Source organism: Schistocerca serialis, unplaced genomic scaffold (genome assembly GCF_023864345.2).
Source record: "Schistocerca serialis cubense isolate TAMUIC-IGC-003099 unplaced genomic scaffold, iqSchSeri2.2 HiC_scaffold_1444, whole genome shotgun sequence".
In the NCBI taxonomy this organism is placed as follows: Eukaryota; Metazoa; Arthropoda; class Insecta; order Orthoptera; family Acrididae; genus Schistocerca; species Schistocerca serialis.
Window position 1 is genome coordinate 185,425 of NW_026047674.1, and position 23,374 is coordinate 208,798.

Genomic DNA, 23,374 nt, shown 5'->3' on the forward strand with positions numbered 1-23,374 from the left:
GTACTCAACGACGAGCCTGGGTACACGAATGGCAAAACGTCATTTTTTCGGATGAATCCAGGTTCTGTTTACAGCATCATGATGGTCGCATCCGTGTTTGGCGACATCGCGGTGGACGCCCATTGGAAGCGTGTATTCGTCATCGCCATTCTGGCGTTATCACCCGGCGTGATGTTATGGGGTGCCATTGGTTACACGTCTCGGTCACCTCTTGTTCGCATTGACGGCACTTTGAACAGTGGATGTTACGTTTCAGTTGTGTTACGACCCGTGGCTCTACCCTTTATTCGATTCCTGCGAAACCCTACATTTCAGCAGGATAATGCACGACCGCATGTTGCAGGTCCTGTACGGACCTTTCTGGATACAGAAAATTTTCGACTGCTTTCCTGGCCAGTACGTTCTCCAGATCTGTCACCAACTGAAAACGTCTGGTCAATGGTGGTCGAGCAACTGGCTCGTCACAATACGTCAGTCACTACTCCTGATGAACTGTGGTATCGTGTTGAAGCTGCATGGGCAGCTGTACCTGTACACGCCATCCGAGCTCTGTTTGACTCAATGCCTAGGCGTATCGGGGCCGTTATTACGGCCAGAGGTGGTTGTTCTGTGCACTGATTTCTCAGGATCTATGCACCCAAATTACGTGCAAATGTAATCATACGTCAGTTCTAGTATAATAAATTTGTCCAATGAAAACCCGTTTATCATCTGCATTTCTTCTTGGTGTAGCAATTTTAATGGCCAGTAGTGTATATACTTTCATAATGTCACATATGACAACTTGACGAGAGTTCCAACTTAAAATGAACGCGATTCATAATAAAAAGGTTTTTTAACACATGAAGATGACAGCAAAGTCTGTCGAAACCCGTTGTTTTAACTAGAGAAATATTTGTGCGATCTTTGTTTTTAGCAAGTATAACACATCCCTCCTTCTGTCTTCTCAAAACGAGAAAATTCGATCAGACCTCAATTTCTAGAATCCATGTTCATTTTTATACAGGAGATTATTTGCTCTCAAGAACAGACCTAGTAGGTTAGCATAGAACACGTGCCATAATTCCACAACAGACAGACGTCGGCGATGTGGGGATGTAATTTTGTGCATCTGTCCTACGGCACATCGTCGAAATGGGAATGGTTCAAATGGCTCGGAGCACTAGGGGACTTAACATCTGAGGTCATCAAACTGAAGTGCCTAGAACCTCTCGACCACACCGGCCGGCGGAAATGGGAATGACCTACGCTTTTTTCTTTTCACTACGCACTGTTCGTTTCTGTAGCGACCAATGATTAACTGCTGTAGTAGGGGAGCAAGTTCTTTTGCGTAATGTCTGATTTCGTCCGCATGCCCTCCTACTACTACTAGCTTTTGTACCTATTCGGTTCCTCGATCGCTTACCTCAGTATCTAGCATTTCGGCTAGAAAAGAGAGACCACGTCACTATCTTCCGCCGTGAGACTCTTGCGAAAAACGAATTCAATATTTCGGCCTGTTATGTCATTTCCCACTATAGACGTGGTATGGTCACTGAGTGGTGTTATACAAAATTTTGATACACTTACTTATTATATGTAAGAACAAAATATCTTAGGACTTTTGGTCAGATCGTTTGGACAAACTTTACCTTGAAAGTTAGTGAACGCCACAGAAGTCACGTGTCTTTGGCGTTTGTTGCTGTCAGACATCGCGTAGCAAGACTTCGGACGTCAGACGTGCTCACGCGTTATCACTGCACGAAACGGGCAGGGGAATGTGGAGTGGGGTATGGAGTAGAGGGAAATCGGAGAACAGAGTGGGTGGGAGGTGGCAGCCCTGCCCAGCCGTGCACAGCCCAAGTATAAAAGGAGCGACTCGCGACCGCTGACCGCCACAGAGCAGGCTGCTACGGCGCGGACCGGGGTAACACGTGTCCGGTAAGTCTCTACGTGTTTTCTCCATTACTGTGCCGTGTGCTGAACGTATCCCTTTCTGGAATTTGGCACTTTCCTGTTCTCTGTCCTTTTTTTTCTGACTTTCTGACTGGTTTGATGCGACACGCCACCAATTACTCTCCTGTGCCAATCTCTTCATCTCAGAGCAGCGCATCCAACCTTCGTCCTCCATTATTTTCTGGGTGTACTCCAATCTCTTTTCTCTACAGTTTTTGCCCCCTACAGCTCCCTGTAGTGCCATGGAAGTCATTCACTGATGTTTTAACAGATGTCCTATCATCTGGTACCTTCTCCTTGTCAGTGTTTTCCACATTTTCCTTTCCTCTCAGATTGTGCGCAAAAACTCCCCATCCCTACATTATCAGCCCATCTAATTTTCAACATTTGTCTGCAGCATCACCTCTCAAATGCTTCGATTCCCTTCCATTGCGGTTTTCCCACAGTCCATGTTTCACTACCAAACAATGCTGCGCTCCAAACGTACATTCTCAGAAATTTCTTTCTGAAATTAAGGCCTATTTTTGGTACTACTAGGCTTCTCTTGAATAGGAATCTCCTTTTTGCCGGTGCTAGTCTCCTTTTAATGTCCTCTTTGCTCCACCCACCATTGGTTAATTTGCCGCCTAGCTAGTAGAACCCCTTCCCCATGAACCATGGACCTTGCCGTTGGTGGGGAGGCTTGCGTGCCTCAGCGATACAGATAGCCGTACCGTAGGTACAACCACAACGGAGGGGTATCTGCTGAGAGGCCAGACAGACGTGTGGTTCCTGAAGAGGGGCAGCAGCCTTTTCAGTAGTTGCAAGGGCAACAGTCTGGATGATTGACTGATCTGGCCTTGTAACAATAACCAAAACAGCCTTGCTGTGCTGGTACTGCGAACGGCTGAAAGCAAGGGGAAACTACGGCCGTAATTTTTCCCCGAGGGCATGCAGCTTTACTGTATGATTAAATGATGATGGCATCCTCTTGGGTAAAGTATTCCGGAGGTAAAATAGTCCCCCATTCGGATCTCCGGGTGGGGACTACTCAAGAGGATGTCGTTATCAGGAGAAAGAAAACTGGCGTTCTACGGATCAGAGCGTGGAATGTCAGATCCCTTAATCGGGCAGGTAGGTTAGAAAATTTAAAAAGGGAAATGGATAGGTTAAAGTTAGATATTGTGGGAATTAGTGAAGTTCGGTGGCAGGAGGAACAAGACTTCTGGTCAGGTGACTACAGGGTTATAAATACAAAGTCAAATAGGGGTAATGCAGGAGTAGGTTTAATAATGAATAGGAAAATAGGAATGCGGGTAAGCTACTACAAACATCATAGTGAACGCATTATTGTGGCCAAGATAGATACGAAGCCCACACCTACTACAGTAGTACAAGTTTATATGCCAACTAGCTCTGCAGATGACGAAGAAATTGAAGAAATGTATGATGAAATAAAAGAAATTATTCAGATTGTGAAGGGAGACGAAAATTTAATAGTCATGGGTGACTGGAATTCGGTAGTAGGAAAAGGGAGAGAAGGAAACGTAGTAGGTGAATATGGATTGGGGCTAAGAAATGAAAGAGGAAGCCACCTGGTAGAATTTTGCCCAGAGCACAACTTAATCATAGCTAACACTTGGTTTAAGAATCATGATAGAAGGTTGTATACATGGAAGAACCCTGGAGATACTAAAAGGTATCAGATAGATTATATAATGGTAAGACAGAGATTTAGGAACCAGGTTTTAAATTGTAAGACATTTCCAGGGGCAGATGTGGACTCTGACCACAATCTATTGGTTATGACTTGTAGATTAACACTGAAGAAACTGCAAAAAGGTGGGAGTTTAAGGAGATGGGACCTGGATAAACTGAAAGAACCAGAGGTTGTACAGAGTTTCAGGGAGAGCATAAGGGAACAATTGAAAGGAATGGGGGAAAGAAATACAGTAGAAGAAGAATGGGTAGCTCTGAGGGACGAAGTAGTGAAGGCAGCAGACGATCAAGTAGGTAAAAAGAAAAGGGTTAGTAGAAATCCTTCGGTAACAGAAGAAATATTGAATTTAATTGATGAAAGGAGAAAATATAAAAATGCAGTAAATGAAGCAGGCAAAAAGGAATACAAACGTCTCAAAAATGAGATCGACAGGAAGTGCAAAATGGCTAAGCAGGGATGGCTAGAGGACAAATGTAAGGATGTAGAGGCTTATCTCACTAGGGGTAAGATAGATACTGCCTACAGGAAAATTAAAGAGACCTTTGGAGATAAGAGAACCACATGTATGAACATCAAGAGCTCAGATGGAAACCCAGTTCTAAGCAAAGAAGGGAAAGCAGAAAGGTGGAAGGAGTATATAGAGGGTCTATACAAGGGCGATGCACTTGAGGACAATATTATGGAAATGGAAGAGGATGTAGATGAAGATGAAATGGGAGATGCGATACTGCGTGAAGAGTTTGGCAGAGCACTGAAGGATCTGAGTCGAAACAAGGCCCCCGGAGTAGACAACATTCTATTGGAACTACTGACGGCCTTGGGAGAGCCAGTCCTGACAAAACTCTACCATCTGGTGAGCAAGATGTATGAGACAGGCGAAATACCCTCAGACTTCAAGAAGAATATAATAATTCCAATTCCAAAGAAAGCAGGTGTTGACAGATGTGAAAATTACCGAACTATCAGTTTAATAAGTCACAGCTGCAAAATACTAACGCGAATTCTTTACAGACGAATGGAAAAACTAGTAGAAGCCAACCTCGGGGAAGATCAGTTTGGATTCCGTAGAAACACTGGAACACGTGAGGCAATACTGACCTTACGACTTATCTTAGAAGAAAGATTAAGGAAAGGCAAACCTACGTTTCTAGCATTTGTAGACTTAGAGAAAGCTTTTGACAATGTTGACTGGAATACTCTCTTTCAAATTCTAAAGGTGGCAGAGGTAAAATACAGGGAGCGAAAGGCTATTTACAACTAGTACAGAAACCAGATGGCAGTTATAAGAGTCGAGGGACATGAAAGGGAAGCAGTTGTTGGGAAAGGAGTAAGACAGGGTTGCAGCCTCTCCCCGATGTTATTCAATCTCTATATTGAGCAAGCAGTAAAGGAAACAAAAGAAAAATTTGGAGTAGGTATTAAAGTCCATGGAGAAGAAATAAAATCTTTGAGGTTCGCCGATGACATTGTAATTCTGTCAGAGACAGCAAAGGACTTGGAAGAGAAGTTGAACGGAATGGATGATGTCTTGAATGGAGGATATAAGATGAACATTAACAAAAGCAAAACGAGGATAATGGAATGTAGTCGAGTTAAGTCGGGTGATGCTGAGGGTATTAGATTAGGAAATGAGACACTTAAAGTAGTAAAGGAGTTTTGCTATTTGGGGAGCAAAATAACTGATGATGGACGAAGTAGAGAGGATATAAAATGTAGACTGGCAATGGCAAGGAAAGCGTTTCTGAAGAAGAGAAATTTGTTAACATCGAGTATAGATTTAAGAGTCAGGAAGTTGTTTCTGAAAGTATTTGTATGGAGTGTAGCCATGTATGGAAGTGAAACATGGACGGTAAATAGTTTGGACAAGAAGAGAATAGAAGCTTTTGAAATGTGGTGCTACAGAAGAATGCTGAAGATTAGATGGGTAGATCACATAACTAATGAGGAAGTATTGAATAGGATTGGGGAGAAGAGAAGTTTGTGGCACAACTTGACCAGAAGAAGGGATCGGTTGGTAGGACATTTTCTGAGGCATCAAGGGATCACCAATTTAGTATTGGAGGGCAGCGTGGAGGGTAAAAATCATAGGGGGAGACCAAGAGATGAATACACTAAGCAGATTCCGAAGGATGTAGGTTGCAGTAGGTACTGGGAGATGAAGAAGCTTGCACAGGATAGAGTAGCATGGAGAGCTGCATCAAACCAGTCTCAGGACTGAAGACCACAACAACAACAACAACTAGTAGAACCCCTTAACTACATCTACTTCGTGAGCATCAATCCTGATGTTAGGCCCCTCACTATTCTCATTTCTATTACTTCTCATTAATTTCCTCTTTCTTCTATTTACTCATAATCCATATTCTGCACTCTTTAGACTGTTCATCCCATTCAGCAAATTATGTAATTCTTCTACACTTTCACTCAGGATAGCAATGTCATTAGCAAATTGTATCATTGATATCGTTTTACCTTGAATTTTAATTCCACTCCTGGCCTTCCCTTTTCTTTTCTTCTTCGATGTGCAGATTGAACAGTAGGGGCGAAAGACTACAGTCCTGTCTTACACCCTTTTTAATCCGAGCACTTCGTTCTTGGTCGTCCTTTCTTAACCTATCCTCCCTCATAACCTTCTTGGCTCTTGTACATATTGTGTATTACCCGTCTCTCCCTTTAGATTAACCCTATTTTTTTCAGAATTCTCGAACATCTTGAACCGTTCTACATTGTCGAACGCTTTTTCCATGTCGACAAATCCTATGAATGTTTCTTGCTTTTTCTTTAGTCTTGCTTTCACTATCAACCGGAACGTCAGAATTTGGTGCCTTTACATTTCTATAAAGCCAAACTGATCGTCACCTAACACATCCTCGATATTCTTTTCCATTCTTGTCAGCAACGAAGATGCATGAACTATTAAGCCGATTGCGCGGTAATTCTCGAACTTGTCAGCTCTTGCAGTCTTCGGAATTGTGTGGATGATGTTTTTGTGGAAGTCAGATGGTATGTCGCCAGACTCATAAATTTTACACACCAACGTGAATAGATATTTTGCTTTCACTTCCCGCTATGATTTTAGAAATTCTGATTGAATGTGGTCCATCCCTTCTGCCTTATTTGATTTTAAGTCCTCCAAAGCTCTCTTAAATTGTGATTCTAATACTGGATCCCCTATATCTTCTAAATCGACTCCTTTTTCTTCTTCTATTACACCAGTCAAATCTTCCCCCTCACAAAGGCCTTTAATGTACTCTTTCCAACTATTCACTGCCCCCTCTGAATTTAACAGGGAATTCCCGTTGCACTCTTAATGTTACCACCCTTGCCTTTAATTTCACCAATCATTGGTTTGATTTTCCTATATGCTGAGTCAATCCTTCCAACAGTCATTTCTTCTTCGATTACTTCACATTTTTCATGCAGCCACTTTTGTCTTAGCTTTCTTGCACTTCCTGTTTATCTCATTCCTCAGCGACTTGTATTTCTGTACTACCGAAATTCCCTCAACGTTTTTGTACTTCCTCCTTTCATCGATGGATTGAAGTATTTCTTCTATTACCCATGGTTGCTTCACAGCTTAAGAGGGTGTAAACTTCTCAGTGTTACTTTTTCTTAAACGAGGTGGCTTTGAGAATAAGGAAAACTAATGAAACGACTAAGTAATTTTCGTTTTGTTTTTTTCTCAACTATTTTCAACGACCTGTAGCGCGACAGTCCTTCTGTGTTTTCCTGTATCGGTTCGCGTCAGCTGTGTGCATTAGCAGACGACTCCTAACTAACCAAAGGCGCTACCAACAGTTCCTATTACTCTTACATGCTGGGTGTCCCTGCATCAGGTTCCTGAATGAAAGTTACTTTTGTTGTCAGCTTGTTGGATCGAATGAAATCTGTGTGACGTCTGGTGTACTTGGCGTAGTGTCCAAGGCTTTTGTACGACGGTACTGCTGCAGATTTCTATGCTGGGCCATCAACAAGTGTGATCATGCGAACCATTCAACGAAACATCATTGTTAGAGGCGAAGACCCACTCGTCTACCCTTGATGACTGCACGACACGAAGCTTTACGCCTCGTCTGGGCCCGCCAACACGGACATTGGACTGTTGATGACTGGAAACATGTTGCCTGGTCGGACCGGTCTCGTTTCAAATTATATCGAGCGGATGGACGTCTACGGGTATGGAGACAATCTCAGTAATCCATGGATCCTGCATCTCAGCAGGGGACAGTCCAAGGTGGTGGAGGCTCTGTAATGGTGTGGGGCATGTGCAGTTGGAGTGATATGGGGCCCCTGATACGTCCAGATACGACTCTTGACAGGTGGCACGTATATAAGTATCCTACCTGGTCACCTGCATTCATTGATGTCCATTGTGGATTACGACTGACTTGGGCAATTCCAGCATGTGAATGTTACACCCCACACGTCCAGAACTGCTAGAGAGTTGCTCCAGGAACACTCTTCTGAGTTTGAACAGTTTCGCTAGGCACCAAACTCCCCAGACATAGACATTATTGAGCATATCTGGGATGGCTTGCAACGTGCTGTTCAGAAGAGATTTCCATCCCCTCACACACTTACGGATTTATGGACAGCCCTGCTGGATTCGTGGTGTCAGTTCCTTCAGCACAACTTCAGACATTAGTCGAGTTCTTGCCACGTCGTGTTGCGAAACATCTGCGTGCTCGCTAGGGAACTGCACGATTTTAGGCAGGTGTAACAGTTTCTTTGGCTCTTTGGTGTATATGACGCTGAAGAAGGAAGTCACAGTGTGTAATGAGTGCTAACCACATAATTTTTATTCAGAAATATTATGAATACGCATTTACATAATGAATACACCGATGATTAAATATCACCAAACTTCAAATATTCATGATGTATTATTAGGCACAAAAGCGCATAACTCATGCTATTTTAACATTACCTGTAACCTTGACAAGTTCAGAGTAATTCACGGTTACACAATCATACTGTTCTAAAATCTGCTGCAGTATTTACAACACGTAAAATGACTGAGATGTGACTTCTGTAGTATTTACTGACTTCCTTAGCATTCATTTAATATCTGGTTTTCCACAATAGCTCAAAGCAGTTCTTAGTTATTACTTTCTACTACCTATCATAATTTTCACAATCATAAAAATTCGTAGCTTTTGCAATAACAATCTCAAAATGATGACCTATGTTAGTTTGAACTCGTCTCACCACAATCAGCTTTTAACAGTCTTAGGTTCATCACAGCGCGTGACTAGGAGCCTGCAACAGCCATATTCGACACAGAGCTCTGTAGCCGCCGTTGTATTCCCAATACAACAGTTCTCCCCACGACCTCGCTGGGAAGCTCCCCCTGGCCTGTCCTTACACGCCTGAGGCTCATGTAGCCACCTGATGCCTTTGATGCAGGCAAAACACACCCCCACCCCTCTCTCCACCTGTGTGAAACATTAGCACACCATGTACTATACTGCAGCTTCATTAAAGAAACTTAAGTTGATACCGATACCTGTGCAACTGGTATAGGTGTGACAAAAGACTATAAGTCATTTAGAGAGCACTTTCCGGCAGTTAATCAGATGTAAACAGAAATATAATGCGCTGACCGATGTGACATCTGTCTCTTACAATGACGTAATCCAAGTTACATCAAAACATTAATTTACAGTAATTAATATGCTATACAGCTTGCATAAGGAAAATCAATTTTGTAACTCCATTGGTTCATAAAATTACAGGTTGTGGAACAGTGTGCAAATTTGATGAAAATATTTCGCGGGAAAAGTTCTGCACTTGGTCCGACATCTTAGTCCTTGCGTCATGTTCTGCGGAAGCATTAGTTGGTTCATCTGCATTTTGGTGGCCGTAGTCATAGCTGCAAATTGCAGTGACTCAGATTCCATTACAGGTAAATTTTTTTCTGTTGATGTAAGTCTCTATAACAAATAACAATTTGATAGTCAGTAATAAAATATGTATTCTGTTTTTCCATTGATATTTGTATGAATTCCTTTTACAGTACCCGATCTGGAAGTCAATGTTTTACAGTTAAGATCTGAAAACTCAGGTAAATATTCTTTTCCATAATTTCTAAGGACATTTCAAGGTCCAATAGCTTCATTTTTTGCTGACCTATATTGTTGTGGTTTTCTACTTCCGTGATTTAATAACTGCTTTGAATCGTAATGTACTAATGTGGTTATTTATGTGTCGGCACGTTGTCAGTGTAGGCTTATACCATGGGAGGCAAGGAGAGGATGTTGGTGGTAACACAAACTGCACACACCAATTAACGCTGTTCTTTATCAACATAAACTGGATGCTACTTAAGATAGTCCCGGTGTGGTGGTACAAGCTCTCCTTAACCGTCCACGTTGGCCCCTCTGCTGGTCATTCCACATGTTGAAGAGGCTATTCCGGCAGGCTATTGAGGGAACAGGATGCACCTGCGGTAGATTTTGGCATACATTGGAAAAAAGATCTCAGCTCCGAGATCGTACTTGGATCATTCCAACGTCTGGCAGAGAAGGTAGAGAGGACAAACCCTCTTCATGGAGCTTCACGAAGCTCACAATCTGCAGCAGTGTCCCAAGAACTGATACTGCCTCCTGGTTCTGAGTCTAGAGGAAGCCTTGAGTCATAGACTTGGACAGTTCTATGAAATGCTTGGCTGCAGTTTCCATGACTTGGCATTGGCTTCAAATTGTAAGGTTCCGCTAAACCAGTCAGGTGTACATTAGAAGCTGCTACCCAGGTAGCCGACTATGTATGGAGTGGAGTACCTGTATGATATCTTTTTGGCTTTTTTCGGATGATGCTGTGGTATATAGAGAGATTGTAACAATGGAAAATTGTACTGGAGTGCAGGAGGATCTGCAGCGAATTGACGCATGATGCAGGGAATGGCAATTGAATCTCAATGTAGACAAGTGTAATGTGCTGCAAATACATAGAAAGAAAGATCCCATATCATTTAGCTACAATATAGCAGGTCAGCAGCTGGAAGCAGTTAATTCCGTAAATTATCTGAGAGTACGCATTAGGAGTGATTTAAAATGGAATGTTCATATGAAGTTGATCGTCGGTAAAGAAGATGCCAGACTGAGATTCATTGGAAGGATCCTAAGGAAATGCAATCCGAAAACAAAGAAAGTAGGTTACAGTACACTTGTTCGCCCACTGCTCGAATACTGCTCAGCAGTGTGGGATCCGTAACAGATAGGGTTGATAGAAGAGATAGAGAAGATCCAACGGAGAGCAGCGCGCTTCGTTACAGGATCATTTAGTAATCGCGAAAGCGTTACGGAGATGATGGATAAACTCCTTTGGAAGACTCTGCAGGAGAGACGCTCAGTAGCTCGGTACGGGCTTTTGTTGAAGTTTCGAGAACATACCTTCACCGAGGAGTCGAGCAGTATATTGCTCCCTCCTATGTATATCTCGCGAAGAGACCGTGAGGATAAAATCAGAGAGATTAGAGCCCACACAGAGGCATACCGAAAATTCTTCTTTCCACGGACAATACGAGACTGGAATAGAAGGGAGAACCGATAGATGTACTCAAGGTACCCTCCGCCACACACCGTCAGGTGGCTTGCGGAGTATGGATGTAGATGTAGATATCGAGTCTGTCTAATTTTCCCGATAAAAACACCACTGTAAATGCTCGTACTGTCTTTTTATGCTACCTCGTGTTGCATGAGCAGGCTTCGTTTGGCGCTGTCCTTACATATCGTACGCGGTTGGCGGAGCTACAACATCGTGTTCCCATTTCCACTGAGTGGTGAAAACACTCCTATAACTCAGCTCACTCTCTTACTACACGGGTTGCAGAATGGGGTAGTTATAGCTCTCTCCGACTCCTGGGTAAAATTGATCTCGCTATCAACTGCGGTTTGTGTTACAGTACATCGTCCGATATCACCAGTCTTTCCCATACCGACCATCCACTGGGTACGCTGATGATTACCGCATAATGACTGACTGACACCACTCGATTGCGATGGAGGGAGCCTCTTCGTAGCACCAGATGTCTGTTACTTGTCGCTGTGGAGCAGGGGATTAAATGTAGAGGTCATCGCCTTCGTACAGTTATTGGGTAGCGTTCCTCAATGCTACAGACTCGACCTATTTCCATACGCTGCGATGCCCTCCACATGTTTTTATTTTTATTATTTTTTTTTTTCACCAATAAGATAACAGTACCTCTTTTTATTTGTACTAGCTCACACGTTTTGCGAACAGCACCTTCCAGCAATGGTCAATACCGGAACAGTAATCATGTACACGACTGCGAAATGAAGGAACAATGCTTCAACAAAAGCCCGTACCGAGCGACTGAGACGTCTGCTACCCTGTCGATGGGGAAGATGAGATTAACTGTACAGGTCACCACCTTCAAATAGCTGTTGGAAGCCTTCTACAATACATCAAACTCTTCCAGTTGTTGTGATGTCTTCCACATTTCTGTCAATGAGAAACAACGCCTCTGTGTTTTATTTCCACCAGCCTGTGTTGCGTTAGCTTTAAGTTTATGCCAAGCGATGTTCAGTTTTCTGTGAGAGGCAGAGGATCCAAATGTGTTAATTCCGGTTTAGCAGGTGATGAAACATTACACAGGTCTGTAGAAGCGACTTCGATCACAAACCACCTGCTCCAATGAACCAATACCTTATATTTAATAGGATCACCACGTATGGTCAATGCCGGAAGGCAGACTATATTTGTTTCAGATATATCAGAAGACAAGGACGTAGTATTATCTTATCAAGCTCTCCAACAGATGACGATAGCACAGTTTTTATAGTTCATAGGTTTTCTCCGTTGAATGGTATAAAATACCAAGGTGGGAGAAAATGTTTTGGTGATAGACATGAATGCATCCTGAGAGATGCAGATCTCCTTCTGACTGCAGTTCCTGTATGTAGTTTGGAGAAGTGTTGCAAGGTAGTAGCAAAATCCTTGTCCTTCCTCCATGCCATGTATGATGTGGAGTCACACCATTGTAACTACTAATACTATCTTTTCTAGTACCTCGTGTTGCAGAGGGAAGCATTACTTGGCGGCCTTACACATTGTACACGGTTGGTGGAGCTACGGCAACATTCTCCCATTTCCACCGAGTGGTCAAAACGCGCTCCTGTCGCACTAACTCAGCTCGTCCTGTTTCTCCACGAGATGCAGAAGGTCACAGATACAGCCTTCTCTGACTTCCGTTTAGGTCCGACTTAGATTGGGACCATAACATAGACGAATCTGCAAGGATGGCAGGGCAGAGATTGAGAAGCAGTTACAAGATGCAGAGGGACTGTCTAAAAAACAGCACTGGAGTTTGTGCTGTGTGCGGTCCTTAGCAGATAGGTTCGAAAAAGGTGATTCGTTTCGAGATATGAGAGTGGCACGAATGTTCTTCGCCGGTGGCTGCAATCATTAAAAGGCGTCTCTACAGGATCCAACGCAAGTTCATGGTAGAATGAGTAGACTTGATGCCAACTCTCAGACACAATTTCTACCCAAAAGTGTAATGCTGTCAGTGACTTGTGTGTGTGCCTGTAGACCCAAGATGGTATTTCATGCAAGGTGACGGTAACAGAATCGCTACGACCGTGTTTTTAATAGTGTAATCCTTATACGAAATGTATGGTGTGGGCTGTAGAATCCCTCTGCAGTCAGCCTCAAATGTCGGTTCTCAGTAGCGTTCCTCGAAAAGAACATCGTCTTCCCTACACGGATTCTCATTTGACCTACCTAATGAGTGTAATCCGACTACTGAAAAAAAAATTACTCGCCCAACAGACTGATCCCCATGATCAATTTAATTACTTAGCTTGTCAAATTTACATCAGTGATGTGCCGCCTGGTGGGTGAATGAGATGGCTACGGCAGCACAGAATGATTCATGACAGGTATTCCTTTTTTATTTTTTATTTTCTTGGCGGCGATGTCTTTGAACGAAATTTCAGTCTCCCACCTACACTGGGGAAGACAGGCTCTCACGATTGATTCGGCGAGGCTAGCACTGCACTGGTAAAGTGGGACCTGCCACAGTGTCTAAAACAGCTGCGTCCTCTTGTTGTAGCTTGTTGTTGTCGAACGTAAAATGAGTGTTTCTTGATGCAATAATTTACCAACAGCCGTATGATTTGTAGAAATTTATGTTGTGAACTTTTATGTGCTACCAGTTTCGGCATTACATTGATGCCATCTTCAGGCCCCACTCGTCATCGCTATACACGGAAGGAGCCATATAACTGGATCCGTGAATCAATCGTTCTGCAACAGCTCTTGGTGGCCAGGCGACACAGACTTGGCGGTTCAGTGTAGTTATCAGGAAAATTGATTCCCTTCATAAAATTTGACATTCAAATAGGTGTGCGAATTACATTCAGATCAGAGCGGATATGTTTCAATAAACGCAGATATTTGGGAAATATGCTATAATTTGCACTCATATGGGGCCGCTGCACTGTATATCTCATATAAGGACGTTGAATGTAATGCTATGATACCAAGACGTTGCCGTGTTCCATTATATAGTTAACTGAAGTAGGCCTATTTCGGTGTGACTGCCATCGTCAGGTCATGTGGGGAAAGTACATGATTTGGTAGCATATTTCAAATTTTAGAGTAGACAATACAACATATCATAGAATTATGATTTGCTATGTACCTCAGGCGGTCTTGATATCTCTATGACATCAGTGTCTCAGTCGCTGTTACACAACTACATAATCCCATGTAGGCTTTCACGGCCGGCGTCTTTATCAGTAAACACTTCCGGGCTAAGTTGCCGTGGTCGATCTGTAGAAATTCTTCTCCCTGACGTTTCGTTCTCAACTACGGAGAACATCTTCCGAGGTGAGTCGACGACTGGCTGCTAGGAGCTGGGGCTGCCGCTTATAAGGAGATCGTAGAGGGTGCCACCACACGTCACGTGGCGTCGATGTGTGGCTATCTCTGGCTATCGTCTGTTCTCTCGATTGCAGGCAATCGATTGTCACGTGATTGATGCAACGTCGACCGCAATACATTGTTCAATTTTAATCTTTCTTCTTTACGATTAAAATTGTATTGATGTTTGTGGATTTCAATTGCCTCTCTGTACATACGTGTATAATAGTGCGACGTCCTCGCTAGCACGCTTGTCTCACCAAATTTTATTTCGTGATCTCCATCCTTAAAAACATGTTCCGAAATAAAATTTGGTGAGACAAGCGTGCTAGCGAGGACGTCGCACTATTATACACGTATGTACAGAGAGGCAATTGAAATCCACAAACATCAATACAATTTTAATCGTAAAGAAGAAAGATTAAAATTGAACAATGTATGGCGGTCGACGTTGCATCAATCACGTGACAATCGATTGCCTGCAATCGAGAGAACAGACGATAGTCAGAGATAGCCACACATCGACGCCATGCGACGTGTGGTGGCGCCCTCTACGATCTCCATATAAGCGGCAGCCCCAGCTCCTAGCAGCCTATGTCACCGTCCATAACACGGATTCCTACACCTTTTTCCCCTCTGCCGGTGTGCCCAAAGGCTCCGTCCTCTCCCCCCTTCTGTACCTTTTGTACACGGCGGACATGCCGCCGCTGTCAGCCCCCGTCCACCTTCTCCAGTTTGCCGATGACACCGCCTTCCTTGCCCTTGCCCCCACCCTACAGCGCTCCCAACACCTTCTCCAATCCCATCCTGACCGGTTCACCACTTGGTGCAACCAGTGGTTGCTCAAGGTCAATCCCTCCAAAACCCAGGCGATCATTGTAGGCAAAACCACCCCTTCCTTTCGCCTCCTTGATTTCTATCTCACCATCTATGGCCGTCCTATCACCCTCACTCCCACCCTTAAGTACCTTGGCGTCACCCTCGACCGTCGCCTCACCTGGACTCCCCACCTCCGGACAATCCAAGCCAAGGCACGCTCCCAATTCAGTCTTCTCAAGCTCCTCTCCGGCCGTACGTGCGGTCTGGACCCCTCCACACCTATAAGTCCCTCATCCGCCCTATCTTTTGTTATGCCCATCCGGCTTGGATCTCCGCCCCCCTACCTTTTATAATTCCCTCCAAATCCTTGAACGTCATGCTCTCCCCCTCGCCTATCGCATCCGTCTCCCCTCCCCCACGCGGATCCTGTACGATCTCATCCCCTTCCCCCATCTCCTCCTTTTCCTTGAAAGGATACAGATCCTGTACACCTCCCGCAAACTCGATCCTCCTCACCCGCTCGTCTCCCTGATCCTCTCCCACCCTCGCCCGCTGCTGCGCCTGTATTCCCACGTCCCACCCGGTCTCCATCTCTCCACCCTCCTTATCCTCTCCCAAGGTGGCTTCCGCCAGCTCCCCCTCCCTGATGATGCCCTCCTCCCCTCCATCTACCCCTCCTACCAACTTTGATCCTCCCGCCCTCCTGCTGTGTTTGCTCCTCTGGGCACCCTCCCACCCTTCTCTCCCTTTTCCCTCCCTCTTCCTTTTCTCCCCCTCCTCCCCCGGGCCTCCCCTCCCCTGTCCCTCTCCTCCTGCCCCCGTCTCCTTAGCCATTGGCATCCTTTTTCTCCCCTCTCCCCCACCTCACCCCTGTTCCCCTCTTGGCAGGTCCCCGGACTCGCACACGCTACGTGGACATTCGCGCGCCGGAGATCACCGCCATCAGTGTTTCGTGTGTGCCGTCGTGTTTAGTGTTCAGTGTTCACCGTCACACTCCCTCGTTCACCAGTGCCATCGTCATCTTCAGTGTTCGTGCGTCGTCTCATCAGTTAGCAGTGTGGATTATCGACGAGTGTGAACGGCTCCGTGTTTGTCTCTATGTGTCTCCTGTTTTATTGCCCACCGTTCTGTAACTTGTGTCTTCTCACTGTTTTTGCTGCTTGTGTCTTCTATGGCTGAAGAGCAGCGTAGTGTGCTGCTGACAGCCTGCCTGTTGTGCAGGCTTTAAAATAACAATAAAGTAAAAAAAAACTCCTAGCAGCCATTCGTCGACTCACCTCGGAAGATGTTCTCCGTAGTTGAGAATGAAACGTCAGGGAGAAGAATTTCTACAGATCGACCACGACCCGTGACAGAGGGACAGTTTTCCTATACTAGTGTCACCCACTCTGTATGTCCATTCAGTGAGACCATTAGCAACACTACATAAAAGATAGAAGAGCATTTAATTATGGTGCATTAAAATCAGTTCTTCTACAGAGCAGCATTGAACAAAAGAAATCTTGCAAATAGGCGTATACATGGTGTACATAAAGTATGGGAACACTTTCAATTATTTATTGCACAAGAACCAAATATTGTACAGATATCATACACATGTCATTTTGAAGAGAAACCCTGAAAGTTTTTTTCATGTCTACCGCCAAAGCGTAGTTTGGTAATTTGCCGATAGTCAGCGCTAGTCGCAACCATGGCGAGTTCAGGTGCGGAGCGAGCTTTCTGTGTGTTGGAGTTCGACAAAAACAAGTGTGCTACAGCTGTTCAGCGTATGTTTAGAACCAAGTACAGTAAGAAGCCACCAACACGGGAGGCCATTTACCACTGACACAGAAAGTTCGTTACAACGAGTTGCTTGTGCCCGGCAAAGAGAAGCAGACGTTCCAATGTGAGTTAAGGGGCTCCGGAAAGGCACAAAATCATGAAAAGTTCAATTTTTACTTTTTTGCGTTTTCTGAATCTGCAGACTATTACGTTTTAATAGATATATAATTTATTCAATTCCGAAGACTACAACTATTTTTAAATTTTTTTTTGAAATGTGTTCTACATGGGCGTGACCCACTGTGGCGCTGTTAAACTGCTGTCAAATGGTGTTATTATTAACGTCCGTGTTCATCAGGTACATTTTAGTGATGTGAGATAAAGTATGTGTTGTGGCTAACCTGTGATGGTTCAATATATATCGCTGGTGTGATTGTCGATTGTTTCATGTTTATTTACTCTGTCGTTATCTTGAAAATATCCGTAATTAATTCTGTTTCTTGAGTCTCTGTTTTGTTGAAGTGCAATAATGAGTAAAAGTAAAGTTATTAGAAATCCTCTGAAGGCTTTTAAGAAAAGGAGAAATGTTGGAAAGCCAAAGGTATGTGTTATTACTGTAAACAATAAAGACGATAACCAAGTGAGTGAACCTAACCTCTCAAGTACACTTGCCCATAGCAGTCAAAGTGGGAAAGGAAATACTTCACAGAAGAAGCTTGGTTCAATGAGTGAAAACTATGAATGTTTTATGGGCGAATCGGATGTGAATGAAATATTTGATATGTCGGTTCTCAAAGGAATTTTTTCAAACTGTGTAAGATGTATTCATTGTAGTGAAGTTGGTCTGGAACTCTCCATAATAAAGCACGTAGGACTTGCTAGTGAAATACAACTGAAATGTGACAAGTGTTCATACATGACCACCTTTTGGAACAGTGTTGCAGTAACTGCAACTGAAGAAAATGGTAGCAAAATCTACGAACACAACATTAGATTTGTTTATTCCTTGCGTTCAGTTGGTAAGGGTGCTACTGCAGGTGCAATTTTCTGTGGCATCATGAATCTTCCAAATCCCCCAACCAAGTTTACGACCTATAATAAATTAATAGGGTCTAAAGTAGAAGATGTCTGTATAGAATCTATGAAGAACGCTGTGGAAGAGGCAGTAATGGAAAATAATGGTAACAGAGATTTGACTGCAGCGTTCGATGGTACCTGGCATAAACGGGGACACACATCTCTTCATGGTGTAGTATCTGCCATCAGTATGTATACAGGGAAAGTTTTAGATGTAGCAGTAATATCAAAGTATTGTAAATGTCCACAAAAATATAAAGGTACACATGAAAATAGTTGCAAAGCTAACTATAGTGGCAGTAGTGGAGGAATGGAAGTGGCTGGTGTTGCCAGTATATTCCAGCGTTCTGAGGCGAGTGATAAAGTGCGATATGTTAATTACCTTGGTGACGGTGATTTTAAAAGTTTCAAACATGTTCAAGGACTGAAGCCCTATGGTGATGATGTTGTAGTGCGGAAATCTGAGTGTATTGGACACGTACAGAAGCGAATGGGAACAAGACTTCGGCGACTGAAAGCTTCGTACAAAAAACAAAAACTCAGTGATGGTAAAGGGTTGGATGGGAAGGGAAGGTTAACTGACAGTGTAATTGACAAAATACAGAACTATTATGGAATGGCTATTAGGCAAAATACACAAAGTGTCGACGAAATGAAGAAGGCTGATTGGGCTCTTTTTTTTCATACTTCTTCAACCGATGAAAATCCCCAACATAGCTTGTGTCCCAAAGAAGAAGACAGTTGGTGTAAATATAACAAAGGATTGCTAACTGGTGAAGTGTACACTCATAAGCATAGTCTGCCTCATGCAATAATGGAGGTGATAAAACCCATTTTCAGAGACTTAGCAGCACCTGAACTGTTGAAAAAGTGTATTCACGGAAAAACTCAAAACCCCAATGAAAGTGTAAATAGTGTTATATGGTCGAGAATCCCCAAGACTGTATTTGTTGGAATAGAAACACTTCTTTCGGGCTGCAGACAGGGCTGTAAAGAGTCTAGAAATACAAGCAAGAGTAAACAGGAGGAGGAACAAGAGGAAGCTGGAGGAGTTTGCAGAGGATGAAGATAATCCATCCTATGGACCTGGAATGCACTAAAAAGTTAATCCAATCTTTGTCGCTCGATTCCCAAAACTTTTATTTTCTGATACTAATTACATGTTTTCTAAGGATCTTCCAAACATATTTGTTTCAAACTTTCAGTAAGTGTTACACAGTACCTTCTACATAATTTAACACAGCCTTTTTCCAAAAAACTGTATATTTTTGAATATATAAATAAAAAATTGCAAAAAAATGTTGTGAATTTTCATTACAATTGAAAAAATCATCTTTAACAACTGAACTAAAATTTTGTAAAATCCCTGTATTACGTTGTACTCCATATTCCAATAAATAATCTGCAAAAAGTTCAACTATCTACCTCAAATACTTTGTGAGGAAAGATGTAATTTATAAGCGTTATTTTAACATTGCAAGTATAGGGCGTTCCGGAGCCCCTTAAGTAAATGTGGAGCACATACGAGAAACATTCATAAGGGGTCCAAAGAAATCAGTGCGTTGTGCATCCCATAACTAAAATGGCTCCAGTGACAGTGTGGGAAGTCCTGCGACAGAAGCTGTCTATGAAACCATTATAATTGGAGCTACTGCAGAAGCTTAATGACGACGACAAAGACAAGTATTCTGAGTTTTGTTCACAGTTGCAACAATTGAATGAGGATGGGGATGGCATTGTTGATCGCTTAATTTTTAGTGACGAAGCCACTTTTCAAGCTAATGAGAAACTGAACAGTCATAATTGTCGAATCTTGTGTACAAGGCATCGACACAAATGCATTGAATTTGAGCGTGATTCCCCAAAGGTAAATGTTTTTCGTGCCTTGTCATGTCGAAAACTGTACAGGCCATTCTTCTTCGCTAAGAGCACTATCACTGGATATCCCTGCTTGGACATGTTGCAGCAATGGCTGATGCCTCAAATGCAATCAGACTCCATTCATCTTTCAGCATAATGGGGCTCCACCTCATTTTCATTGTGAAAGTTCGTGGGTACCTGAACACAGAGCTGCCACATAGATGGATTGGCCGTGCTACAGAAGGGGACAGCTGTTTCATGAAATGGCCTGCACGACCACCAGATCTCACTCTGTGTGACTTCTTTCTGTGGGGACACATTAAAGATCTGGTGCATGTACCTCCTCTACCATGTGATGTAGCAGAGCTATGGGAGAGTATATGGGAAGCCACTGCCATAGTCGATGATGCCAATGTGGGACGGGCAAGGCAAGAATTCGATTAGCACATTGACATCTGCCGGGTCACTCATGGTTCGCATATCGAATATTTGTAAAAAAAAAAACTTTCAGAGTTTCTCTTCAAAATGCAATATGTATGACATATGTCCAATGTTTAGTTCATGTGCAATAAATAATTGAAAGTGTTCCTGGACTTTATGTACACCCTTTAACAAACTGTATACTACATCTATTAATGAAATAAAGCATCGTGTTTTCCCTAGCATCAGTGTGTTTCAACTGTCAAATTCTTCCATGCGACGTCAATCTTTCCTCTTGCTTCTTGCTTCTCCCACCAATAACAACACTCCGATACACATTTGCTTTAGTGCTTGCGGAGCAACACAGTGCAATAAAATGCCACTTGTAACAAACTCGAGTGAATGACTTGCAGGGACAATGTTGAAAGGTAGACAGTTCCACAGTAATACACAAGGACACTTCGTTGGAATCACTGTAAGTCGTTGACTATGACACAACGACTAATACCAGTCTCCAACATCAGAAACACTTGCCATGCTCGGTGGTATTGAAAATCCCCTTGGACATAATCACAGCTTAGGTACATAATCCGCAGTGCATATTCCAACCCAGTGCTGTCAAACATGGACAGTCTAAGTTCATCCATGGCCCCATGGTAACCGACCTCAAACGCACCATCTCACCACCCTTGTCGCCTCAATGAACAATTCGCGTGCCCCCTCATGTGTGCCAATGAGATTCCTGCCAGCTAAAAGCCACGTACTCTGTCAGTGTGAGACACGACCTGATGTCCACTGTAGGTGAAGTGGCGAGCCACAAGTGGCACATGTGCTGACATGTCACAGACTCCCCCCCAGTAAAACTCAGTTGGGTCTGAAAATTCTTGGCATCTGGCTCAATCTGAGATAGAGAGAGAGATGGGCCCATAGCTCCTCACCAGTGTGCAGTTATTATAGCAGCACTTTTATAACTCCTCCTGAACAGGCCATGAAGGCCCAATTAGACCGACCGGCCGCCGTGTCCTCCTCATCCCACAGGCATCACTGAATGTGGATATGGAGGGGCATGTGGGCAGCACACTGCCCTCCCAGCCAATTGCCAGTTTATGAGACCGGAGCCACTACTTATCGATCAAGTAGCTCCTCTGCTTGTCTCACATGGGCTGAGTGCACCCTGCTTGCCAACAGTGCTCGGCAGACCAGATGGTCACCCATCCAAGTGCTAGCCCAGCCCGACAGCACTTAATTTCAGTGATCTGATGGGAACCGGTGTTACCACTATGGCAAGGCCGTTGACAGCACCATTATAAGGGTAAGAAATTTCTTGATTAAGAAGTCAGCTGACTCACCATTCCCCTGAAAGTTCTTAATGCGGACCTCATCTCCAACTTGGTAAGCAGTAGACTGGTGTTCCTTATTGCAGCATATTACTCCCTTTCTGTGGGCCCCTGGGTGTTCTTCCTGGTTGTCCTCTACTGATTCACAACTTGTTGTGGAGTCTGTCCTTTGGGCAACAGGTCCCCTAGTGTCCACAAATTGCACAGTGGGGTTGTGACCTCATACCCGACAGGCACCTTGGCCAGTGTTGACCTATGTTTTTCATGTCATACTGTAATGAATGCCATAGCCCCAACCATTGCAGTGAACGATCCCAGTTACTCTGGCCCTTGTGCTGACAAGCAGTCAATGCAGATCTAACATTGTGATTGAGGCATTCAGCAAAAGAAGGGTTGGGGTAATGTGATTGAGACATTCACCAAAAGAAGGGTTGGGGTAATGTGGAATTGTGGAAATATGTTTCTACCCCCATCCCTAAAGAGAACAACCTTAACGCCTCAACCGGCAGATTAGCCAGGATGGGGGCAACGACTCCATTTATTGGACCAGAACCTGACCTGACAATCATCAAGGCTATGATCAAACTAGAACTACGTAACTGGCTTAGTATAGCATGTACAATATTGGACCAAGGTCCATAAACAAAAACATGGTAAGGTAATGATGCCTAGCTATGTTTTAAAAGAACCAACGATTGCTGACACCCTGCGATGTTGAAGGTTTTTAAAAGAAGCTCTGTAATCCTGGGATTGAACAGGAAAGAGATCAAACTCATGACTGGACGATGACTGGCCATGTGAATTTCAAAAAACATCTACACATATTGGGTATAACAGAACAAGATTTGTTACCCAGAAGTTAGTGCAGTATTTTTAGGACCTTTGGTTCGTCAAAGTCAGTGGTCACTGATAGAAGAAGAAGTGCAGGAGTGGCAGAAGTGTAGGATTTGTGATGAGGATGAAGAAACTGCGTCACACCTAATCTTCGAATGCATGGCATCGGAGAGTAATAGATACAGAATCTTCAAGACAACTAGCCTTGAAGAAATTGTGTCTAACAAAAAACTGGTAAAGGACTCATTGTACTATTTAAGGGCACTGGTTGGCTTTACTAATTATACAGGGACCGATACCACACAAGAAACTCGGTTTTGGTGCGGGTAGTGACGGGTTAGACCAAAGTTGTTTTGGCTTCCCTGTCAAAATCAAGTCAAATCAAATCGCGTCAGCCTTGCATTATCAGTGGCCATTGACTGTGACGAACCAAAGGTCCTAAAAATACTGGACTAAATTCTCAGGTCGTTGCAGCTCTGGTTGACAGCAATCACGTAAATCTTGTACACGCATCAGCATGCACGAAAATGTATCTATTCCCCTCCTTAGACCTTGGTAACGGGCCGACAAAATCCATAATGTGGCGGAAAGGTTTCTTTGTGGATTTAGACGCGAAGTTACCAACCCTGGAATCCTGAGCTGGCTTGGTCATAGCGCATACTCGACGGCTGGCTTCCCTCCCGTCCATTTTCGGCCGCCAGGAGGATTGTTAGGTTTTCTTCCTGCGTCTTGTAGACACCTAAAT

At 43.7% G+C, this 23,374-nt stretch overlaps 1 protein-coding gene across 3 annotated transcripts in view; it reads left to right on the forward strand.

The window, feature by feature from the left end:
- The first annotated feature begins 1,901 nt into the window (after nt 1-1,901).
- The window catches only part of LOC126443297 (mucin-17-like), a 129,068-nt gene continuing 107,595 nt past the window's right edge, over nt 1,902-23,374 (forward strand). The window contains exon 1 of one of the 3 annotated variants that reach the window (XM_050090908.1): nt 1,902-1,920. Coding sequence is in view for 2 of the 3 variants with exons in the window: in XM_050090909.1 (XP_049946866.1) it covers nt 9,452-9,539 (88 nt within the window). In the remaining variant the exon portion in view is untranslated. Of the gene's footprint in view, nt 1,921-9,383; nt 9,540-23,374 lie in introns of those variants that run through there. The other 2 variants (XM_050090909.1, XM_050090906.1) reach the window with 2 other exon arrangements.